Source organism: Lolium perenne, chromosome 5 (assembly GCF_019359855.2).
Source record: "Lolium perenne isolate Kyuss_39 chromosome 5, Kyuss_2.0, whole genome shotgun sequence".
Classification (NCBI taxonomy): domain Eukaryota; kingdom Viridiplantae; phylum Streptophyta; class Magnoliopsida; order Poales; family Poaceae; genus Lolium; species Lolium perenne.
In genome coordinates this window covers 108,606,418-108,626,350 of record NC_067248.2, presented here as the reverse complement: position 1 = coordinate 108,626,350, position 19,933 = coordinate 108,606,418, and the positions used below count along the sequence as shown (strand labels likewise).

The 19,933-nt window shown below is 51.1% G+C and overlaps 1 protein-coding gene across 9 annotated transcripts in view; it reads left to right on the top strand.

The window, feature by feature from the left end:
• The window catches only part of LOC127299596 (uncharacterized), a 58,926-nt gene extending 43,300 nt beyond the window's left edge, over positions 1–15,626 (top strand). For 8 of the 9 annotated variants that reach the window (XM_051329584.2, XM_051329579.2, XM_051329583.2 and 5 more), the window contains 5 exons: positions 3,637–3,714; positions 3,796–3,945; positions 4,042–4,134; positions 4,197–4,297; positions 15,111–15,626. In XM_051329584.2, the coding sequence (XP_051185544.1) occupies positions 3,637–3,714; positions 3,796–3,945; positions 4,042–4,134; positions 4,197–4,297; positions 15,111–15,132 (444 nt within the window). In that variant the 3' untranslated portion in view covers positions 15,133–15,626. The remainder of the gene's footprint in view (positions 1–3,636; positions 3,715–3,795; positions 3,946–4,041; positions 4,135–4,196; positions 4,298–15,110) is intronic. The other variant, XM_051329585.2, reaches the window with a different exon arrangement.
• Positions 15,627–19,933: the final 4,307 nt, after the last annotated feature.

Genomic DNA, 19,933 nt, shown 5'->3' with positions numbered 1-19,933 from the left:
GTCGGCACGTCCTCGATGGCATCGGGGTCGACACCGCATGCGACGGCCAGGGCTTTGAGCCTCGGCACGGGGATAGGGCCAGGGGCGGAGGAGGCGAAACCCGTCGCCTCCGCAGCAGAACGGAGACGGGGCTAGCCGCCGGTGAGGTCGAAGCGCGACGCCTTCATCGCCTTGGCCTTGCTGACGAACATGGGATCCTCCTTGGCCGCGAGGCGGAGCTGCGCCGCGCCTTGAACGCCGAATCCACCGCCCTCTTCCTGCATACGCGCTGCTTGCGCGCGGAATCCTCGTGCTCGTCCACGCCACCGTCAATGGGCAGGGCAGGGGCGTTGTCGACGTTCTCTACGCCGTCGAGGGGCAGGGCAGGAGCGGCGTCGCTGCGCACCGACCCAGCGTCCACTGCAAGCGCAGGAGGGGCGGGGGCAGAAGCCTCCACGTCGCTGGACTCAGGTACCAGGGGAGTGGCAGGGACCTGCAAGGTGTCGTACCACTGCAGGAGGAGAGGAGAGGGTTTGAGAGCGGGCGTGGCGCAAGGAGTGGTAGGGGAGGTTGGGGAGGATGTTACCTGGTCGTCGTTCAAGCCAGTCTGCGGGTACTGCCCGGCCAGGCGACGGGCCAAAATGCGGTCCCAGAGGTCGACCGCGGAAGCAAGGCTTGGCACGGGAAGGGGGACGGCGGAGTCCGCCGACATCCCGTCCACGGCGTCCAATACGACAGCACGCGCAGCATCGGCTTGGCGCCGAGCAACGATGCGGCTCCACAGACCAAGGACAGAAGAGCTAGGGGCCGGTACGGGCTGCACCGGCGACAGCGAGTCACCGCGAACCGACTCATCGTCGATGTCGCTCATCCGTGAGGGGCGGCGATCATCGTGTAAGCAGAGGCGCGCCGCAGATGTCGTTGTCGAAGTGGATGCAGAGAGGGGAGGAGCCGTCGTCCTCTCCAGCCCAGGAGCGGACAACACGCACCCGCACCTCAGTGGTGCTGTTGGCGTAGGCGTCGTGGAGGAGGAGCACCGGAGGCACGGCGCCGCACACCCCTAGCTTGAGCACCAGGCGGAGCGCCGAGTAGTCCAGCTCTCTGAGACAGAGAGGATCCATGCAGCAGACGCTCCCAATGGTGCAGAACGCCGCGCGGATCGAGTTCTCGTCCCAAAGCTCCAGTGGGAAGCTAGTGGTAGACAGGAGGGCGAAGCGCGACGAGGCCCAGGCCGCCCTGTTGCAGCCATCTTCCGGCCTCTCCAGCGCAATGGTGTGGCTATCAAGCACCAGGGGGAAATGGGACAGCGTGGCCTCCCGATCTTCTGCCGAGGCGAAGACGACCAGGAGCGCACCGTAGTCACTGGCGGCGAGAGCCCCGTGCGGGTTTCCGCCGCGTTGCTCCAGGGTACGTCGCAGGAGGAACCCGGCGAGGCTGCGGCCGGCTCGAAACTCGCAAAGGCGAAGCGCCTCTCGCAGCTTGCTCCAACGGAGCGAGGCAGGAACACCTCCGCGACCTCCTGCCGCGCTTGAGCCAGAGTGGCGGTGACCGGCACAGGGGAAGAGCGGAAGGGGAGCGGGGCAAACGTGGGCAGGCCGCGGTGGTTGGCATCCGCCGCATGCTGCCCGCTGGAGGCAGGGGTCAGGGCATCAGCCGCACCATGCGGGTACGATGTTGGTGGAGCGTCAGGAACCCGCGGCGGAGACCAGTGACAGCAGCGAGCGGCGTGACCGCGGCCGCTGCACGGCCGGTGGACGGTGGCGGTGAGGTTCGGGCGACGGAGCGGCACAACCTAGGTGAGGGAGGAGAGGGGTGAGCCATGGCAGAGAGGTCAGGAGCAGAGGGGGAGAAGGTTAGTAGGGGCAACTCACATCCTCTTCTCTTGTGGCCGATGCGACCACACGCGGCGCAGCGAAGCGGATCCCGGCAGTCCCCCACGCACTGATGGGCGGAGAGGCACCGGTAGCACAGGCGCTTCCCCTTGACCGGCGAGAAGACGAGGCGTTTCGGCGCTGCAGATCGGTGGTGCGGTGGTGGAGGAGAAAGGAGGGCTTCCTTATAGGAGGACGGCGGAGAGGGAGGTTTTGGATCTGGGCTAGGAGGGTCGGCGACGGACCGGTCGGAGCGCTGTTCCCGGAGCAGCGTGCCCGTGCTGCCATCCTCCGGGATTCGCTCGCTGCCGGGCAACGGGGGCATGCGCTGACCTTGTGAGGGTGGAGAAAACAAGGGAGGCCAGGACAGTACCTCACGGGCGAGCTTGCTGCGCTGCTGCTCTGAAAAGTTGGGTGGAGGCGCGGGATGAGGGCTAAGCTCGCAGGTACGCGTAGGGTAGGGGATGGGCTCGGGGCAGAGCCGATTTGGGGAAGAAGGGGGAGAGAACGAGGATGCAGGGGAAAGGGGACGACCAAGAGATGCCCAAAGAGGGTTCGTCGGGCCACGCGTGGTGGTGGGGCCAGGCACGGGACCGGTGGGGTTTGACCGGTCGCATGCCACGTCCAAGGTTCTGTCGGTGGAAACCACCGAGTTTCCTGGGCCCACCTCGTCGCATGCATGCGCGACGCAAACTTTGTCCGAAGGCAGGGAGGATCCTCTCGCCGTGAGACCACCGTCCTAGCCACCGTAATATGGCACCAGCTCCCAGCACGGCGGCCACGAAGGGAGGGAAGCGACCGCCGCCGCCGCTGCACGGGCATCACGGTGCAGGAGGAAGATGGACTTACCGAGCCGACAGGTTTTACACGAGAGAATGAACTCACAGATGGCCGGCGAAGCCGCCAGAGCTGAAAACCTAGCTCCGCCTTGGCTCCAAACCAAGGAGTCCGGCGAGGCCGTGAAGCAGAGCATTGGCCACACATTACTTGTTTATCCGGGGGGAGAGACTAGCAGGCGTGATCCAGAATCGAACATACTCGCACGAACCACCGATCGGATTCGCGAACATAGAGTGAAACATAGAAAGAATCGAGTCGAGGAAGCGCGCACCTGGCGAGAGGCGCGGCACGCCGGCAGTTCTGGACGCGGGAGCAGCCGCGAGCCCGGGTGCTGCACCGCCGGGATCGCCTGGGACGTCAGTTGGGGAGGCCGAGCACGGAGGGGTGGCGTCGGTATCAGGAGCTCCAGCCACCAGTGCCCCTACCGTTGCGAGGACGGCGGAGGCGCCCGGCAACGCAGCTAGCAGCGACACGGCGTGCGCGGTGGTGGGTGTGGGTAGTAGGAGGCTAGAGGGCACGGAACCTAAGGCTAGGGTTGGGCGGCGCGGGTCGACGAGCGGTCGAGCGCCTGCGACGGACTGTCGCCCGCGCGAGCGCCATAGCTCCCAGAGCGCGTATCCATTCGATGCCACCGAACAGCACACTCATCACAATTATTTCATCAATGCGTGCTTCTCCAAACAGCATTCCGTAGACCAGTGAAGATTGTACAAATGGTATATTTTGTCAATATGTCTTAAAACCTGCGAGCCTCTGGTTCTGTTAGACAAGCAACACCCGTTCAACAGATGGTGGTGGCATATTTGGACCAGTGCATAATTTTAGTGGTACATTTGGAAAGTGACACTTTGAGTGATATATCTGAACTGACCAAATTTTCGGTACTATATGTGAAATTTCCTCAGTCCAGAAAACTTTGTATGACCTTTGCATATCTTTTCTATAGGACTGGACATTGGTCGAGAAACTTGTTGAAGATGCAAAGGCTGCTTTCGAGGGGCTCGAAATGACCCGCGGTCATATGGTAAGCGATTCAATTGACTAACCATTGATCTAAATGTGTCTTACTATATTCATCGCTGTGTATGTCTATTCAATTATGCAGGTCTTAGAGCTCCGTGCACAGACCGGATTGAACAAGGGAACTGCAGTTAAGTATTTAATCAACCACATACTCGGCAAACTTGGTCTTGATAGGTCAGAAGTCCTACCCATGTATTTTGGAGATGATGTCACAGATGAAGATGCTTTTGAGGTGAGGTTCTATCAGAAAATCATTTTAGAAAATAAATTCTCATATTCCTTAAAGGTTTAGTAAAAGATAATTTCACCCTTGTGCTGCTCTCAACAGGTCCTCCGTGAGAAAAAACTTGGGTTCGGAGTTCTCATCTCAGAAGAACCAAGGGAAAGTAAAGCACTATACTCACTGAAGAACCCGTTAGAGGTAATACACTAAGCCTCATGCTAATGTACAGTCAAACAGTCACTGATGTTTTTGTCAATCAGGTGAAGCGGTTTTTGAATGAGTTGGTGGAATGGAGGATGAGTCTTGAAGATTTGAGTTCCACTGCTGAGAACGACGACGAGATTGTTGAAACCAGCAGCAGGTGAGGAAAATTAGTCAAACATCATGCTAGAAATAGTCTTATGGTTCCGAGTTCAGGTAATAACATGAAACCCAAATTTCCACCAACAAAATTAAATATGGGAAGATTTACATAGTTCTTCATAAATTGGTGTGTTCAACAAAAAATAGAGCAATACAGCAAAATAAAGAACCGATGTGTTGCCAAAGATTTCTCTTCCCTGTTTCAGACGATTGTGTAACAAATTTTTTAGTACTCCGTTACCTGATAGTATGGAGCATCTGTGATGAGGTCTAAGACCTAGTTTGTGGCCCGATCTCGCGATTGACCCAAATCCAAAGGGGAAAAGAGGGAGGGGATGAAGAACACGAAGAACAAACCCACGCACACCAACCCGATACAATCGAATCTTACCCTCGTGGTTCGATGGACCACGCCAATAGAATCCACCCGGAAGAGACACGAGGTAGAATTCTGAGAGGAGAGATTGGTGTTGGAGACGGAGACCGATGAGCGAGAGAGAGTGGGGGCACTTTAATCTCACTCACAAATATCCAAATCCTCAACAAGAGTAGCCTTGATTACAAAGGGGATCTAACCCTAGGGAGACAAAGCTCAAAAGTAGTTTTAAGCTCAGATTTAGTCTCAAGAGTCAAAGGGGGCGTTCCAGGCACTTATATAGGTCTACATGGCGACATGGGTCGAACAAGTACAAAAGTGGTCGACTTGGGCGGGTCCGGTCGAGTCAAGTGGAGCGATCCGGTCAGGCACCCGATCAGACCGGACCTGGGACCGGGGCATCCGGTCCAAACCGGGCCTGGGACCGGCTGACGACCGGCGAGGGGTTCCGAGCCCCGGGATGGCGCCCGGTTGGCACAAGCCAGGATCCCGATTTGGACCGGGTGGCCCGGTCTAGGGGCCGGTCAACCGGGTCCTGGACCGGCCGGCCTCCTTCTTCTCCTCGCGCGCTTCGGACGACGTCGGGTTTTGCTCCATGCCCATCTTCACGTCTAGCTGCTCCTCTTCTCCTCTTGACCATGGTGTGTCCTCCTCTCCGGGGTCTTGGCGCACCACGTACCTAATAACACAAAGTGTGTCGGCATGAGGTAGCATTCCATCCAATATCGAGATCGAGGGTAGTGAGGAGCGAGTTCACCTTAACATGTATCGCTTTAGCTCGAGCCCGTGTCATTGGTCCACTTGGGGGACTTGTTGGTCTTGATGAGGAGGTGTCCAAAGGCCACCCCGCATCATCCCCCCCCCTTGGGAGAGAGTCGTCCTCGACTCTTGTTCCTCCTCATCTCCATGATAGGGTGAGAGATCCGAGATGTTGAACGTGTTGCTCACCAAGTACTTTGAGGTTGGTATGTCGATGACGTAGGCGTTGTTGTTGATGCGCTTGAGGACCTTGAAAGGCCCATCTCCTCTTGGCTTGAGCTTGGAGTTGCGTTCTTGAGGGAACCTTTCTTTCCTTAGGTGAATCCAAACGAGGTCTTCTTCAAACACTCGTTCCTTCTTCTTGGCGTTGAGGCGGTTAGCTTGGCGAAGTACATGCTCTTGTATGGTTGCTCTTGTGTCTTCATGTAGTTTCTTCATGGCGGTGGTGCGCTTGTCGAAGTCCATGTTCGTCCTTTCATGAAGAGGTAGTGGGAGGATGTCGAGTGCCGTGGGAGGTTTGAATCCATAGACGATCATGAAGGGACTCCGGGATGTTGTAGAGTGCTTGGCTCGATTGTAGGCGAACTACGCGTGGGGTAGGCAATCTTCCCATGACTTCAAATTTTTCTTCACTAGTGTTCGTAGTAGGGTAGAGAGGCTTCGATTGACCACTTCCGTTTGTCCATCGGTTTGAGGGTGCGAGGACGATGAGAACAAGAGTTTCACTCCAAACTTTGCCATGAGCGACTTCCATAGATAACTCATAAACTTGACGTCTCGATCCGACACAATGCTTGCCGGTATTCCGTGTAGGCGAACCACTTCCCTGAAAAACAATGAAGCAATGTGTGAAGCATCATCGCTCTTACATGGTATGAAATGAGCCATTTTAGAGAACCTATCTACTACCACAAAGATTGAATCATGCCCATGTTTTGTTCGTGGTAAGCCTAGTACAAAGTCCATGCTTATATCCGACCAAGGAGCATAAGGAATAGGCAATGGTGTATAAAGTCCATAAGGGTTGGAAGTGGACTTAGCTTGTAAGCATGTTGTACACCGTCGGCAAAGGCGTTCCACGTCGCGGTACATTTTTGGCCAATAGTAGTGGGTTGAGAGCATGGCATATGTCTTCTCTCGTCCAAAGTGTCCCATGAGACCACCTCCATGTGACTCTTGCAAAAGCAACTTACAAAGAGAAGACTCGGGTATGCAAATTTTGTTAGCTTTGAACAAGTAGCCATCATGTAAATAGAAATCATCAATTCCTCTTTCAACGGAACACTTTGCAACAATGGGTCCAAAGAAAACGTGGGAAGTGTATAGCTCTTTGATCTTTTCAAGACCCAAAATGCGAAACTCCAAGCGGGTGAGTAGAAGGTTATTCTTGCGGGAAAGGGCATCCGCAACCACATTTTCCTTTCCCTTTTTGTATTTGATAACATAAGGGAAGGACTCTATGAACTCAACCCACTTAGCATGTCTCTTGTTCAAATTGGTTTGACTTTTCAAATACTTCAAAGACTCATGATCCGAATGGATAACAAACTCTTTTGGCCAAAGGTAATGTTGCCAAATTTCAAGAACACGAACCAAAGCATAAAGTTCCTTGTCATAAATAGGATAGTTGAGGCGTGCGCCGTCCAACTTCTCACTATAATATGCCACGGGTTTTCCATCTTGCATAAGGACTCCACCAATACCGAGCCCACTCGCATCACATTCAATCTCAAAAGTTTTTGCAAAGTTTGGAAGAACTAGAAGAGGAGCTTCGGTAAGACGTTTCTTCAACTCATCAAAAGCATTTTGTTGGGCCTTGCCCCACACAAATGGGACATTCTTTTTGGTAAGTTCATTCAAAGGGCAAGCAATGGTACTAAAATCTTTTACAAAGCGGCGGTAGAAACCGGCGAGTCCATGGAAACTTCGAACTTGCCCAACGGTAGTAGGCGTGGGCCAATTATGTATGGCATCAACCTTCGAAGAGTCCACTTCAATGCCATTGGCGGAAACCACAAAACCAAGAAAAACCAATTTGTTTTGAGCAAAGGTGCATTTAGGAAGATTGGCATAAAGCTTCTCGTGGCGCAAGATGCATAAGACCTCTCTCACATGTTGCACATGGTCCTCGAGATTTTTGCTATAAATGAGAATATCATCAAAGTAAACAACCACGCTCTTGCCAATGAGCGGTCTCAAGATATGGTTCATAAGACGCATAAAAGTCGATGGAGCATTTGAGAGACCAAATGGCATGACGAGCCATTCATATAGACCAAGTTTGGTCTTGAATGCCGTCTTCCATTCATCACCAATGGCCATGCGAATTTGGTGGTAGCCACTACGCAAATCAATCTTAGAGAAAATGGTGGCACCACTCAATTCATCAAGCATGTCGTCTAAACGCGGGATGGGATGGCGGTATCGAACGGTAATGACGTTGATGGGGCAACAATCCATACACATTCGTTGCGTCTCATCCGGTTTAGGAACAAGAATCACCGGAACGGCACAAGGGCTAAGGCTTTCTCGAACGTACCCTTTAGCGAGGAGATCTTGAATTTGGCGTTGAATCTCCTTCGTATCTTCGGGGTTGGTGCGGTAGGCGGCGCGGTTTGGAAGGGGAGCGCCGGGTATGAGGTCGATGCGGTGCTCGATGCCTCGAAGCGGTGGTAGTCCATGAGGTAGCTCGTCGGGGAAGACGTCTTGAAACTCCTTCAAAAGAGACAACAAAGACGAAGGAATGTTGGTTAAGTCGTTAGTCTCCAAAGACGGTCCCTTGCAAATGAGCACATAGTGCAAGGTGGTGGATGGGTTTTCTTGCACTTCTCTCCACTCGCTTTTGGTGGCTAGGAGGACGCTCTTTCGCTCACTCATGTATGGCTTGTGGCGCTCGCTCTCCTTTTGGTGGGTCGCTCCCTCTCCTCTTAACTCACTATGGTGGTTGTGTTGTTGTGCCCTCGCTAAAGCCTTCGCATTGTCCGCGATGATTTGGCTAGGAGTCATTGGGCGAAGCTCAAACTTCTTATCCTTGACCGTGAAGGTGTATGCATTTGAGTATCCGTCGTGTATAGCCTTCTTGTCAAATTGCCACGGGCGGCCAAGCAACATGTGGCACACCGTCATGGGCACCACGTCACACTCAATAGTATCCTCATAGGGGCCAATCTTGAAGTTGACGGTGACGGTATGTTGTATGTTGACGTTGCCCTTGTCACTTAACCATTGGACATGGTATGGATGAGGATGCTTGCGAAGCGTGAGGTTGAGCTTCTCACACCACTCGGTGCTTGCTATGTTGTGGCAACTTCCGCCGTCGATGATGACCTTGATTGACTTGCCACCAATACCGGCACGGGTTTGGAAGATGTTGCATCTTTGGTCTTCCATAGCTTGGGGTTGAGTTGGTAGCACCCTTGTGACCACAAGTGAAGGGCTTGGGTCGTGTATGCATAAGAGAGGGTCTTCTCCACTTTCTTCTTCATAATCTTCTTCATTGGCGACGGCGGCTTGTACAAGTGCTTCATATTCGCCTTCACTTAGCGTCTCTATGTCGCCATTCTCCATAGTGATCATGACCTTGGTATTCTTGCACTCGAAGGACTTGTGGCCTTGTGTGCCACACTTGCAACAAGTGATATTGGAGGGTCCCGTAGAGGCCTTTGAGGAGGCGGTGGAGGTCACCGTTTGCTTCATGCGACTTTGGATAGGTGGTTGCTTGGATGTTGTAGATGAAATGGAGGGCTTGACACTTGTTGTAGGAGTGGGTGTAGCTAGCTTGGAGGCGAAGTATTGCTTGGACTTGGAGTACTTGATGTCCTCATTCACTTGGCGCTCGGCCTTGGACGCTTGGTGAACCAACTCAACCATGTTGGAGTATTGTTGGAACTCCACAATCCTCTTGATGGGGTAATTGAGGCCATTGAAGAACCTAGCAATCGTTTGGTTCTCGGACTCTTGGATGTTTGCTCGCATCATAGTTAACTCCATTTCCTTGTAGAACTCCTCAACGATCTTGGTGCCTTGCTTCAACTTTTGGAGTTTGTTGAAGAGATCGGTCTTGTAGTGTGTTGGTACAAAACGAGCTTGCATCTCTTCCTTCATCTCTTCCCAAGTATCAATTGGAGGCTCACCCTTTTCTTCCCTTAGAGTGACTACTTGTTCCCACCAAGTGTTGGCGTAATCTTCAAACTCAAGAGACGCCATGGCCACTTTCTTGGCACCGGAGTAGTTGTGGATGCGGAAAATCTTGTCAACCTTGAGTGCCCATGAGAGGTAGGCATCGGCATCGTCTTCACCCTTGAACTTGGGCATGTTGAACTTGAGCTTTCCATACATGTTCTCTTCATCTTCCAAATTCCTTCGGCGAGGACGGAAAACTTCATGTCTTGCGGCTTGAGGTGGTGGAGGTCTTGCACGGCCAACCATAGCATTGGGTTGGTGTTGAAGTTGAACACTAGCTTCACTTGGTTCACGATGATGGTGTTGTCGAAGATCTTGGCGAGGTTGTTGACGACGTTCATTGATGGCTCTCTCATCTTGTGCATTTGTCGGTTCTCCTCTTCCATGTTGGTTGTGGCGAGGATGATTCCGAAGATCACGCCTCGGTGGATCTTGATGACCTTGGTCTTGAGCATCAACATATGGCTCACGATGCGGTGCCGGTTCCATGTTGTGGAGGACGTTGTCGTGGGGTTGGTCGTCACGCCCATGGTGGGCATGGCGATCATGTTGATGGCGAGCTTGTTGTAGTACTTCTTCTTGCGGAGGACGTTCATGAGGACGAGCATGGCGATGAAACTCTCCACGTCTAGAGTTTGAGCGTGAGTCTTCATGGCGATCATGATGTCGATGAGGACGATGATGGTCTTCATGCCTTGAGTTGGAGCTAGATGAAGTATGACGATCATGAGAGGAATAATCGTGCGTCGAGCTTGATGATGAGGAAGTAGAGCGATGTCGGTGTCGGCGACCCAACTTGTTGATGGCGCGCTCGAGACTATCCATGCGCCGCTCCATGTTCGCATCATTGGCCGCCATTTGGCCATTCAAGTTGTCCGTAGCTTCTCGAAGTAGGGTCATATCTTGATTGACGATGGTGAAGTTGTTGGCGACCTCGTCATATTGCTCGTCGATGCGTGTCTCGAACAAAGCGAGTTGCTCCTTGAACTCTTGGCGTTGTGCCCATAGATTGTGTTGGGTGGCCAACCTCTCGGTGTTGCGAAGGACTCCATCCTCCCTTGCTTCTTCTCCGCTCCTATCCATGATATGAAGACAAGAACTATGTTGTGTATGTTAGTGGAAGGAGACTACCTCGCACCCCTTACCTTGGTGTGAGGGTATTGAGGCGATCAACCGAACCGAGGGCAAATCCAAATGTATCGGGTACACACGCAAAGCCACACGCAAAAGCTAGCAAATATGGTGGTAGGCAAGAATGGTGGAAAGCCAAAAGATGAAATCCAAAATTAAGTATGTTGTTAAAAGTGGGTGAGGTCCAAAAATCAAGTGTCAAAGTGAAGATCACTATAAACACGGAAAAGATGTGGAACTCACACACGAGATGGGCGGGGTTAGTGTGACCAAGGAACGAGCGAAAAAACGTAAGAACCCCTTAGCAAGGGTGCTCGGTGTCACACTAACACAAGAAGAGATCAAAGCTAGGTTGCATAGAGATGAAACACCAAGATTCGCACGAGGTCTCTCTTCTCTATCTCTCACGTTTGCTTAAAAGCTTATCAACTCCTTTTGTATCGGTGGCACTTGCACTTTTCTTTTCGCTTTTTCTCTTTTTTTCACTAGCACACTATGCTCTTACGCTTTTGCTGACCACCCCCGAGCTCTACTTATGAGCTTTACTCAACACAACGCACACCCTCACGGTCGGGAACTCGTGCGATGTTTCACAACACTCGAAAAGCTTCGCTCGTGGGATAGATCGCAAAAAGAAGAGGGCTACAAGGGTACTGCAAGTTATACCTGCGATGGTGGTGATGGTGGTGGTGGTGGTGGTGGTGCTGTTGTTAGTCGAAGGCGAAATCGGGAGCCCGGTCAGTAGGCCGGTCGGACCGGGTTTGTGGCCGGACGGCCCGGTCGGTCGGTCGACCGGTTGCTGGGCCGGCTGGTCCGGTCGGGGGTCCGGTCAACCGGTTTCTGAACCGGCTGGCCGTGTTCTTCGTTTTCTCTCTCTTGTTCGTCCCCAAACCAAAACCAAAGGATCAAATGGAAAGGAAATGAAGGAATTGGGGGCTAAAAGGTGGGGGAAATAGTAGATCAACACTAGGAACACCAAATCCACGGATCAAAACCACTCAAAACTCAACAAAATCGCAGATCCATCCAAAGGCAATTTAGGGCTATTTTTGGGGAATTTTTTGGGAAATTTTTTAGAGACGAAATTGGGTGTGTGGGGGGTCAAATTCGCGGTAACCAAGAGCTGCTGATACCATATGATGAGGTCTAAGACCTAGTTTGTGGCCCGATCTCGCGATTGACCCAAATCCAGAGGGGAAAAGAGGGAGGGGATGAAGAACACGAAGAACAAACCCACGCACACCAACCCGATACAATCAAATCTTACCCTCGTGGTTCGATGGACCACGCCAATAGAATCCACCCGGAAGAGACACGAGGTAGAATTCCGAGAGGAGAGATTGGTGTTGGAGACGGAGACCGATGAGCGAGAGAGTGGGGGCACTTGAATCTCACTCACAAATATCCAAATCCTCAACAAGAGTAGCCTTGATTACAAAGGGGATCTAACCCTAGGGAGACAAAGCTCAAAAGTAGTTTTAAGCTCAGATTTAGTCTCAAGAGTCAAAGGGGGCGTTCCAGGCAGTTATATAGGTCTACATGGCGACATGGGTCGAACAAGTACAAAAGTGGTCGACATGGGCGGGTCCGGTCGAGTCAAGTGGAGCGATCCGGTTAGGCACCCGGTCAGACCGGACCTGGGACCGGGGCATCCGGTCCAAACCGGGCCTGGGACCGGCTGACGACCGGCGAGGGGTTCCGGAGCCCCGGGATGGCGCCCGGTTGGCACAAGCCAGGATCCCGGTTTGGACCGGGTGGCCCGGTCTGGGGGCCGGTCAACCGGGTCCTGGACCGGCCGGCCTCCTTCTTCTCCTCGCGCGCTTCGGACGACGTCGGGTTTTGCTCCATGCCCATCTTCACGTCCAGCTGCTCCTCTTCTCCTCTTGACCACGGTGTGTCCTCCTCTCCGGGGTCTTGGCGCACCATGTACCTAATAACACAAAGTGTGTCGGCATGAGGTAGCATTCCATCCAATGGGGTATCGAGATCGAGGGTAGTGAGGAGCGAGTTCACCTTAACATGTATCGCTTTAGCTCGAGCCCGTGTCATTGGTCCACTTGGGGGACTTGTTGGTCTTGGTGAGGAGGTGTCCAAAGGCCACCCCGCATCAATCTGTCAATATGAGCACTGACATCAGAAGATGATGTTAGCTGTGTCACTCTTTTCGTCTGCAAAACCATTTCATCTAATTTTTTTTACAAGATCATAAACAAAAAAGACATATCAGGATATGAATATACCAAATTGAAATATGGACTGAATAGCATCTTGCTGTTACTCTTGACAGATGGATTTGTTCTATTTATTACTTGAGTTGTTGAATTCAGATCTAGAAATTAATGACATCATATATACATGTTGTATGAATGTTGTTATTATTTTTTGCTTTATTTCTGGATTTCTTATAAACTAGGGACCTAGTGCGGTAAGGTGCTAGTGCACCCAATATGCCCCTTGCTTCAGCCACTGAAGAACCGTTAAACCCGTATTATTGCCACGCCATATATTGATTTAAAAAATCACAGGTTTCAGGCACGTTTTTCATGACCTAGTGCACTAGTACACATTGAAGGTACTAGTGCATTCTATATGCCAGCCCTGAAGCAAACACTTCACTAACTTTCTAATCTAGGTGCTTACAGGGGTCCAGTGATGCTAACAAACAGTGTAAGACCTCAATGCAAGCACCATTCATCTCCAACATAGAAGATAAGAATGGCTATTTTTGTGACATTATTAATATTTTCTGAAATAAGTGAATAATGCAAGTACATCACTGTTGCATGCATGTACTTCCATGGAGGATACCATCCTCGATCGGAAGAATGAATTCTGGAACCAAATTGGCACAACTCCCAGATTTTTTTAACAATGATCAATCTAGCCCCTGGTTCTAAAATAACGCATACCATTCTGTGTCAATTATATAGCTGCCTGGTTCAACAATCCACTCTTTTGCATCGCCAAAAAGGAACTTTTGCTTAGTTACAAAAAAAGAAGCGAGAATGACTGATCATTTAATGATTGGCGAGCCCCAAGACCACAACTGAATTTCTAACCAAATACCAAATTTATTCCTTTATTCTAATCTAAATATACAGTACCAATACCAGTTGCAAATCCTTTCATTTCTCCTTAGTTTACACATCTAATCTCAGTTCTTACTATATTGCTGAAATTTCATCTTCAGAACCATCAAAAGAATATAATTCAGCATCAAGGTTGCCAAGGTGGGCTATGCTGTTAAGAGCCAAATAGCACACTGTTTGTAGGACAATTATGAGGTACCACCTAGCTAAGTGGCATAAATTTATTTAGGCCTTCAGGATTTAGGCCCCCAAAATTTGATAGATCGTAGCCTCTGTTTATTAGCCTCCTGGATCAAGAAATGTAGGCCAACAAAAAATGGAAATCAGTGGCCAATGCAACATCAAAACCTTAAATGTCTGTCTATGCTACTAGTCATACTTCCCCTTTCCAATAAGGCGTTATTTGCAAAGTAAAGCTCCTTATTGTGGTGATCAATGGGTAGCCTATTGCGGTCGAACTGCCACTTGCTAACCAGTAGATTCTGGAAGGTAGCTGCCATTATTAATAGGTGATACTTATTATGAAAATGCAGAGACTAACTCAGGTCACTGTATATAACACCTAATTGAAAATTTGGTATAAATGAAAATAATCAGTACTGATAGCTTGGCGTGAACTTGTGAGAAAGAATTGCATAAAGGAACTGGAGTTTGTAGCCGAAACCTCTGAACATTCACAATCGAAACCAGCAACTGGGTCCATCAGGGTTATTAATATGATTAAGGAGCACTCTCAGTAGACAGACCTCTTTTTACATGCTGCTCTCTTGTCTTGCAAGTCCAGGAACCAAATGCCATGGGTTATCCAACAATGGACAGAACATTTCACCATTGCTCAAAATTTCAGTAGACAGACACTGGGAGACAAATAAAAATTAACACAACTAAAAATTGCAGGCAGGATATTCTGATAAGTTAGGAGTAGCAACTAATTTGGATAGAATGAAAGTATATGCAGTCACAGATAGTTCATTGATCATAACATTTGATGGGGCGGTTTATCTGCTTCATTTGGACGGAGAGAGAGAACATAAATAGAACAATTTATAGGGGAAACAGTGTGAGGGTATGCTACTGCAAAGATATTAAAATAAAATATGTACGAACATATGTAGAAAGAAAAGAAAGATTACAGATTATGGTCTGTACATGCTTAAGGGCTAGTAATCTTTTCCAGCTTGCTCAATGGATAACAAGGTAGTTTCATTCTCGAAGGACTGCTTGCAAAGATGCAGAGACACCTGACTTCTTTTGAATTGTTTCATGTTACTCAGATCCTCCAGGTTGCCAAGATGATGATGCCGGTGCTGTAGGTGGTGCTCAATTGAGGAGCAGCAGCGTTGATGGATTGATGCTTGATTAATTCAGGTCCAGTGAACTTTAGGACAAGAACAACTAATAAGAAGAGTGCCTGGCAAATCTGCCACATGACACGTAATAAGAGCCAGAAGAAGACTGTGTTTGTAATCAGGAAGAAAAAAGGCTTTCCTGTGTAGCACGTCTCTTGTGTTTACTCTGTCATGTAATAAGAGCCAGAAGAAGACTGTTTCTTTTGGCAGTTGCTTATCCAGATCCATCCGGAGTATCTTCATGTCCCCGTGGAACTTTTGTATGCATTGGTTTGAATGGTCCATGACTTGATTCCAAACATAAGCACAAAGATAGGATCTAGGATGTCCGAAGGCCTCCCTACATTTTATATCGGTTTGGTTTAGACAACCTACCAAGCTCTGTTGATTCAACATAATGCTTACAGGGATATAGATAGAATTAGGAAGACCAAAAATTCACATGTGGCGTCCTACTCCAAGTGATAACAAATGCTTAGCTAGGTTATGAGCTTCAAAGTTGGAAGCTCTTCATGGACTATATTTTACATGTGGCGCACTCTTGGAAATTCTCGGCCAAAGCAGAAATTCCTCTAGTGATTTAACTATATTTCCCCATCGTTCCTTCCTTGATGTCAGTGATGACTGACTTGCTGGATCCATGTAACTTTTGTAGAGCGAGGTTTTCAGCTAGGGCAAGAGCATACCTACAAGCTACAAGCTAGAGGTTCCAGGCTAGCGGGATCCGAAATCCCGTCAAAAACAACCACAGATGCTCCCATGTAACTACATTGCTGTCTCGGCAAATTGCACCAGCTGCACCATTAGCTTCAGTTCTAGGTTTCAAAAAAAAAAAGCTTCAGTTCTAGATACCGCAGCGTCAATATTAAGCTTGGTCATACATGTAAGCGATAGGAGGCAAATTAGCCCGAGCTCTGCAACTGGTCTGAATGCCTGATTAAGTGACGTTGCTGTGGATTTGCTATAACCATTAGAGCATCCCCTAAAGCATCCCCAAAGGTATTTGGGGCCCGTCTGACAATTTTTTGTTCCTAGCCGCACGCCCCAAAGCCTCATTCCGCCTGGCGCGGCCCAATACGGTGTCCGGCGCTCCGAGCCCGTCCCCGGTCCACAGGGGACGGTCCGGGCGCGCCAGACACAATGAGAAGCGAGTCGGGGAGTGGCGAGCCTGACACGTCAACCACACATAATAATTTCACCCCCTCCCGCCACATCACATCTCTCCCGCCAAAACCCGCCCTCCAGTCGCTCATTTCTGCCCACCCAAAAGATTTCACTACCTGTCCTGCCGATTCATTTCTCCCTCCCGCCGTTGATACTCTCTCCCTCCCGTCGCCGCTACCCTCTCCCATCCATGGCGCCGCCGACAGGCTCCAAAAAAATGGCCAAGACAGCGGCCACCAAGTCGTCGGGCAATGAGGCAGCAACGAAAGGGCCGAAGGCGCCCTTTGCGAAGCCGCGGAAGGCGCCGACGGCGAGGAAGAAGCCAGAAGGCTGGACCGACGAAAGGTGGGAGCAAGACTGCCTGCAGCGCAAGCTGTCGATGGCGGAGCGGAGGGGACGACGGGTGGTGGAGCAGGAGAAGAAGTCGGAGGCGATGCATGCACACCAGAAGGCCGCGCTGGCCGCATGTATCGCTGCTTCCAACGCGAGCCCATGGAGTACGTCGGCCGTCGCGTACATTCTGGGAGTGGCGTCCCCGTCGACACCCGATTTCTTCAACGAGGGCCCATCTGCGACTCCTGGGTGCGTGACACCAAACTTGTCGCCGCGGTACGACAATGCGCTGCCGCATGGCGGCTTCAAACCCAATGGCGTGTTCTACTCCCCAACGTACGACCCAGCGCCCTAGCGCCAGCCAGGCCCCGGTGTGGACGGCGCCCAGTTCACTGGCCGCAGGGGTCTGCTCGATTTCGAGGGCGCCGGTGGTTCGTTCGGGAGGGAGGAGGAAGAGGAGGAGGGGGTACGAGGGGGTGGGGGACGACGACGATGATGACAAAGAGGGCGGCGACGAAGAGGACGATGAAGACGAGGATGCCGCGGAGGATGCAGAGGATCTCGTGGAGTTTGACGCGGACGGCGTGAGGAAGAAGAGGAAGCAGAAGGCGGCCTTAGGCACACGAGGCCCCAAGTGGAAAGGTTCTGGAGGATGAATGCCTCTGCGAGTCTCTGTCGACGGTGAGCCATGACTCGGTCATCGGCGCCAACCAAAAGTACGGGAAGTACTGGGCGAGGATCAAGACAGAGTTCGACGAGCGCAAGCTAGTCAACAAGGATTACCACACGATGACAATGAAGAGGATCCAAAAGGAAACGTCGACGCGCTGGGCTATCGTCTATCGTCCAGGCGTCGGTCAACATGTTCCAGGGGTACCATAGAGAGCTCGAGAACAGAGGCGACAACGGCACGAATGCCGGTGATACGGTACGCCTCTTTCTACCAAAAGTTTAGCGCCCCGTTTAATCACGATCTGATAGTCCATTGGCGCTTCCTTTGATTAGTCGACCGCGCCATGGGGATTTACCGGAAGAACTCGGAAGCGTTTAGTCCTTTCTCGCGGTTGCATTGCTATAACAAGCTCAAAATGAACGAGAAGTGACGGTTGATGCGTATTTCCTTGTCGAAGGGGAAAGATGCCATTGATCTGGATGCGCCGCTCGCAACATCAACAGGGTGCCCTATCGGCAACAAGGCTGCCAAGGCCGCCTTGGCGACCGAGAAGACGCAGGCGTCGATCACACAGTGCCTCGCTGAGGTCTCCTCGACCCTGCTCTTCGGGGACAAAAAGACCGACGAAAGGTGGGCGACGCTGCTCAAGAGGCAAGAAGAGAAGATGGAGCTCAAGAAACGCAAGGAGGAAATGTCCCTGCTGACCGCGTCGACAGCTGGAATGTCTCCCCAGACGCTGGCGGCGCACAACTTTTACAAAGGCATGATCCTCGGCGACATCGAAGCCAAAATGGCGGCGGCCGAGGCAGCGGCAGCAATCCCACCCACGGAGGCAGAGCTGGCACTAGCGGGCGCGTCGGTGACATCGTCTGCTAGTACACCTGCGTCTGCGGCATCGGCATCGGCATCTGCATCAGCGTCGGCCTCGGCGTTGGCGACGGAGCAGGCACACCGGGCAGAGCACGACGAGGTCATCGTGATCGACGGGCCTACGCCGACTCAGGTTACGCCGTCGGCATCGCCGAACACCTTCTTCTAATTTATGTTTAGCTTGCACCACCGGTATGTGATCGCACGTCCAGTACTTTGATCGTGGCTACTTTGATCGCGACGGCTTTGGCGGGAACGATCTCTCTAAAATGTGAACTAATTAAATTTATAGTTGGAGGCCGCGTTCGGGGGACACGGCTGGGGAGCGACGTTCCCCAACATGATACAAAGAAAACGCGTCCCGCAAACACTCGGTCTGGCTCCGTTTGAGGGACGCTTAGTTCGTCCAAAATGGAATTGATAATGGAAAATGCTGGTTTCCCCCCGGGGGATCGTGTGACCCCACCAGGGCTGCTCACAGTCCATACCTTATCCTGTCCTTCGTTTCCGCACACTTCGCTTGCCTTCGTCTTCGCTCGCTCCACGCCTCCACCCACCTCTCCCCTTCTATCTGAGTATCTGACACAGCTAGCGACGCCGCCGTCCACATTTCCCTCCAACGCAACGCCGCCATCGCCTTGCCACGTAGTGTTGCACACATCCCGCCGCATTGCTCCGCCGGCTTTCTGGCACCGCACCACGGCCCCAAACATCTAGCCATCCATGCCGCTGATTTTTTTTTGGCCGAAGCTCCGGATGCTGGCCGCGCAGTTGCCGGCGGCTCCATCACCACCTCCAACTCCGACAGCCACGTCACCGACTCGAGTGAGAAACCTCGTCGGGATAGCACCGGGAAGACGCGAGTGCTTCGATCAAATATGTAATAATTAATAATATCTGACTTTTTTAATCCTAACCACATTAGTTATTATAACTAATAACAATTACATTGTTAGGTTTCAAAATTAACTGACGTGGTTACTGTTGGTTTTTTTAATCTATTGGGCCTTACAACTAAATGTGCTGCAAAAAGCCTATCGAGATGTTGAATTATTTGTGCTTACCATGCAAGCCGGGCCGAATTGGGCTTACCGTGCAATCCTATCTAAATATTTATGGGCCTGATAGGAGGGATGTAAATTGGGCTCTCTTTCAGCATTACAATCTTTCAGCCCAATAAATATAATATTAGTAAGGCCCCTTTTAACATTACGATCTTTAGGCCCTGTAAAAGTGATATTAATTGGGCCTCATTTTCTAAAATATTTATGTGCCTGATAGAAGGAATTTTAGTTGGGCCAATTTTCGAATTTCGGCCCATTAATATAATCTTAGCACGGCCGCTTTTGACATTACGATCTTCGTAAGTGATATTAATTGGGCCACATTTTTTTTAATATTTATGGGCCTGATACGAGAAATCTTAATTGTGCCTGATTTTTTATTAATATCTACGGTTCTTATGGAAGAGATTTTAATTGGGCCGCATTCGTGTTTCCACGTGTCACACTTTTATTGGCGCTACTGGCACGCCCTAGTGCCACGTGTCGCACTTTCATGGGCGGTGCATGCACGCCCTAGTGCCACGTGTTGATTTTTCATTGGCCCAGGTACGCGCATGTTAGTGGTCCGATCTGCGAGAAAGCTGAGCCACGTGTCACCCTTTCATTGGGCCAGCTGATACGCGTAGATGCACACGTCCGTTGGG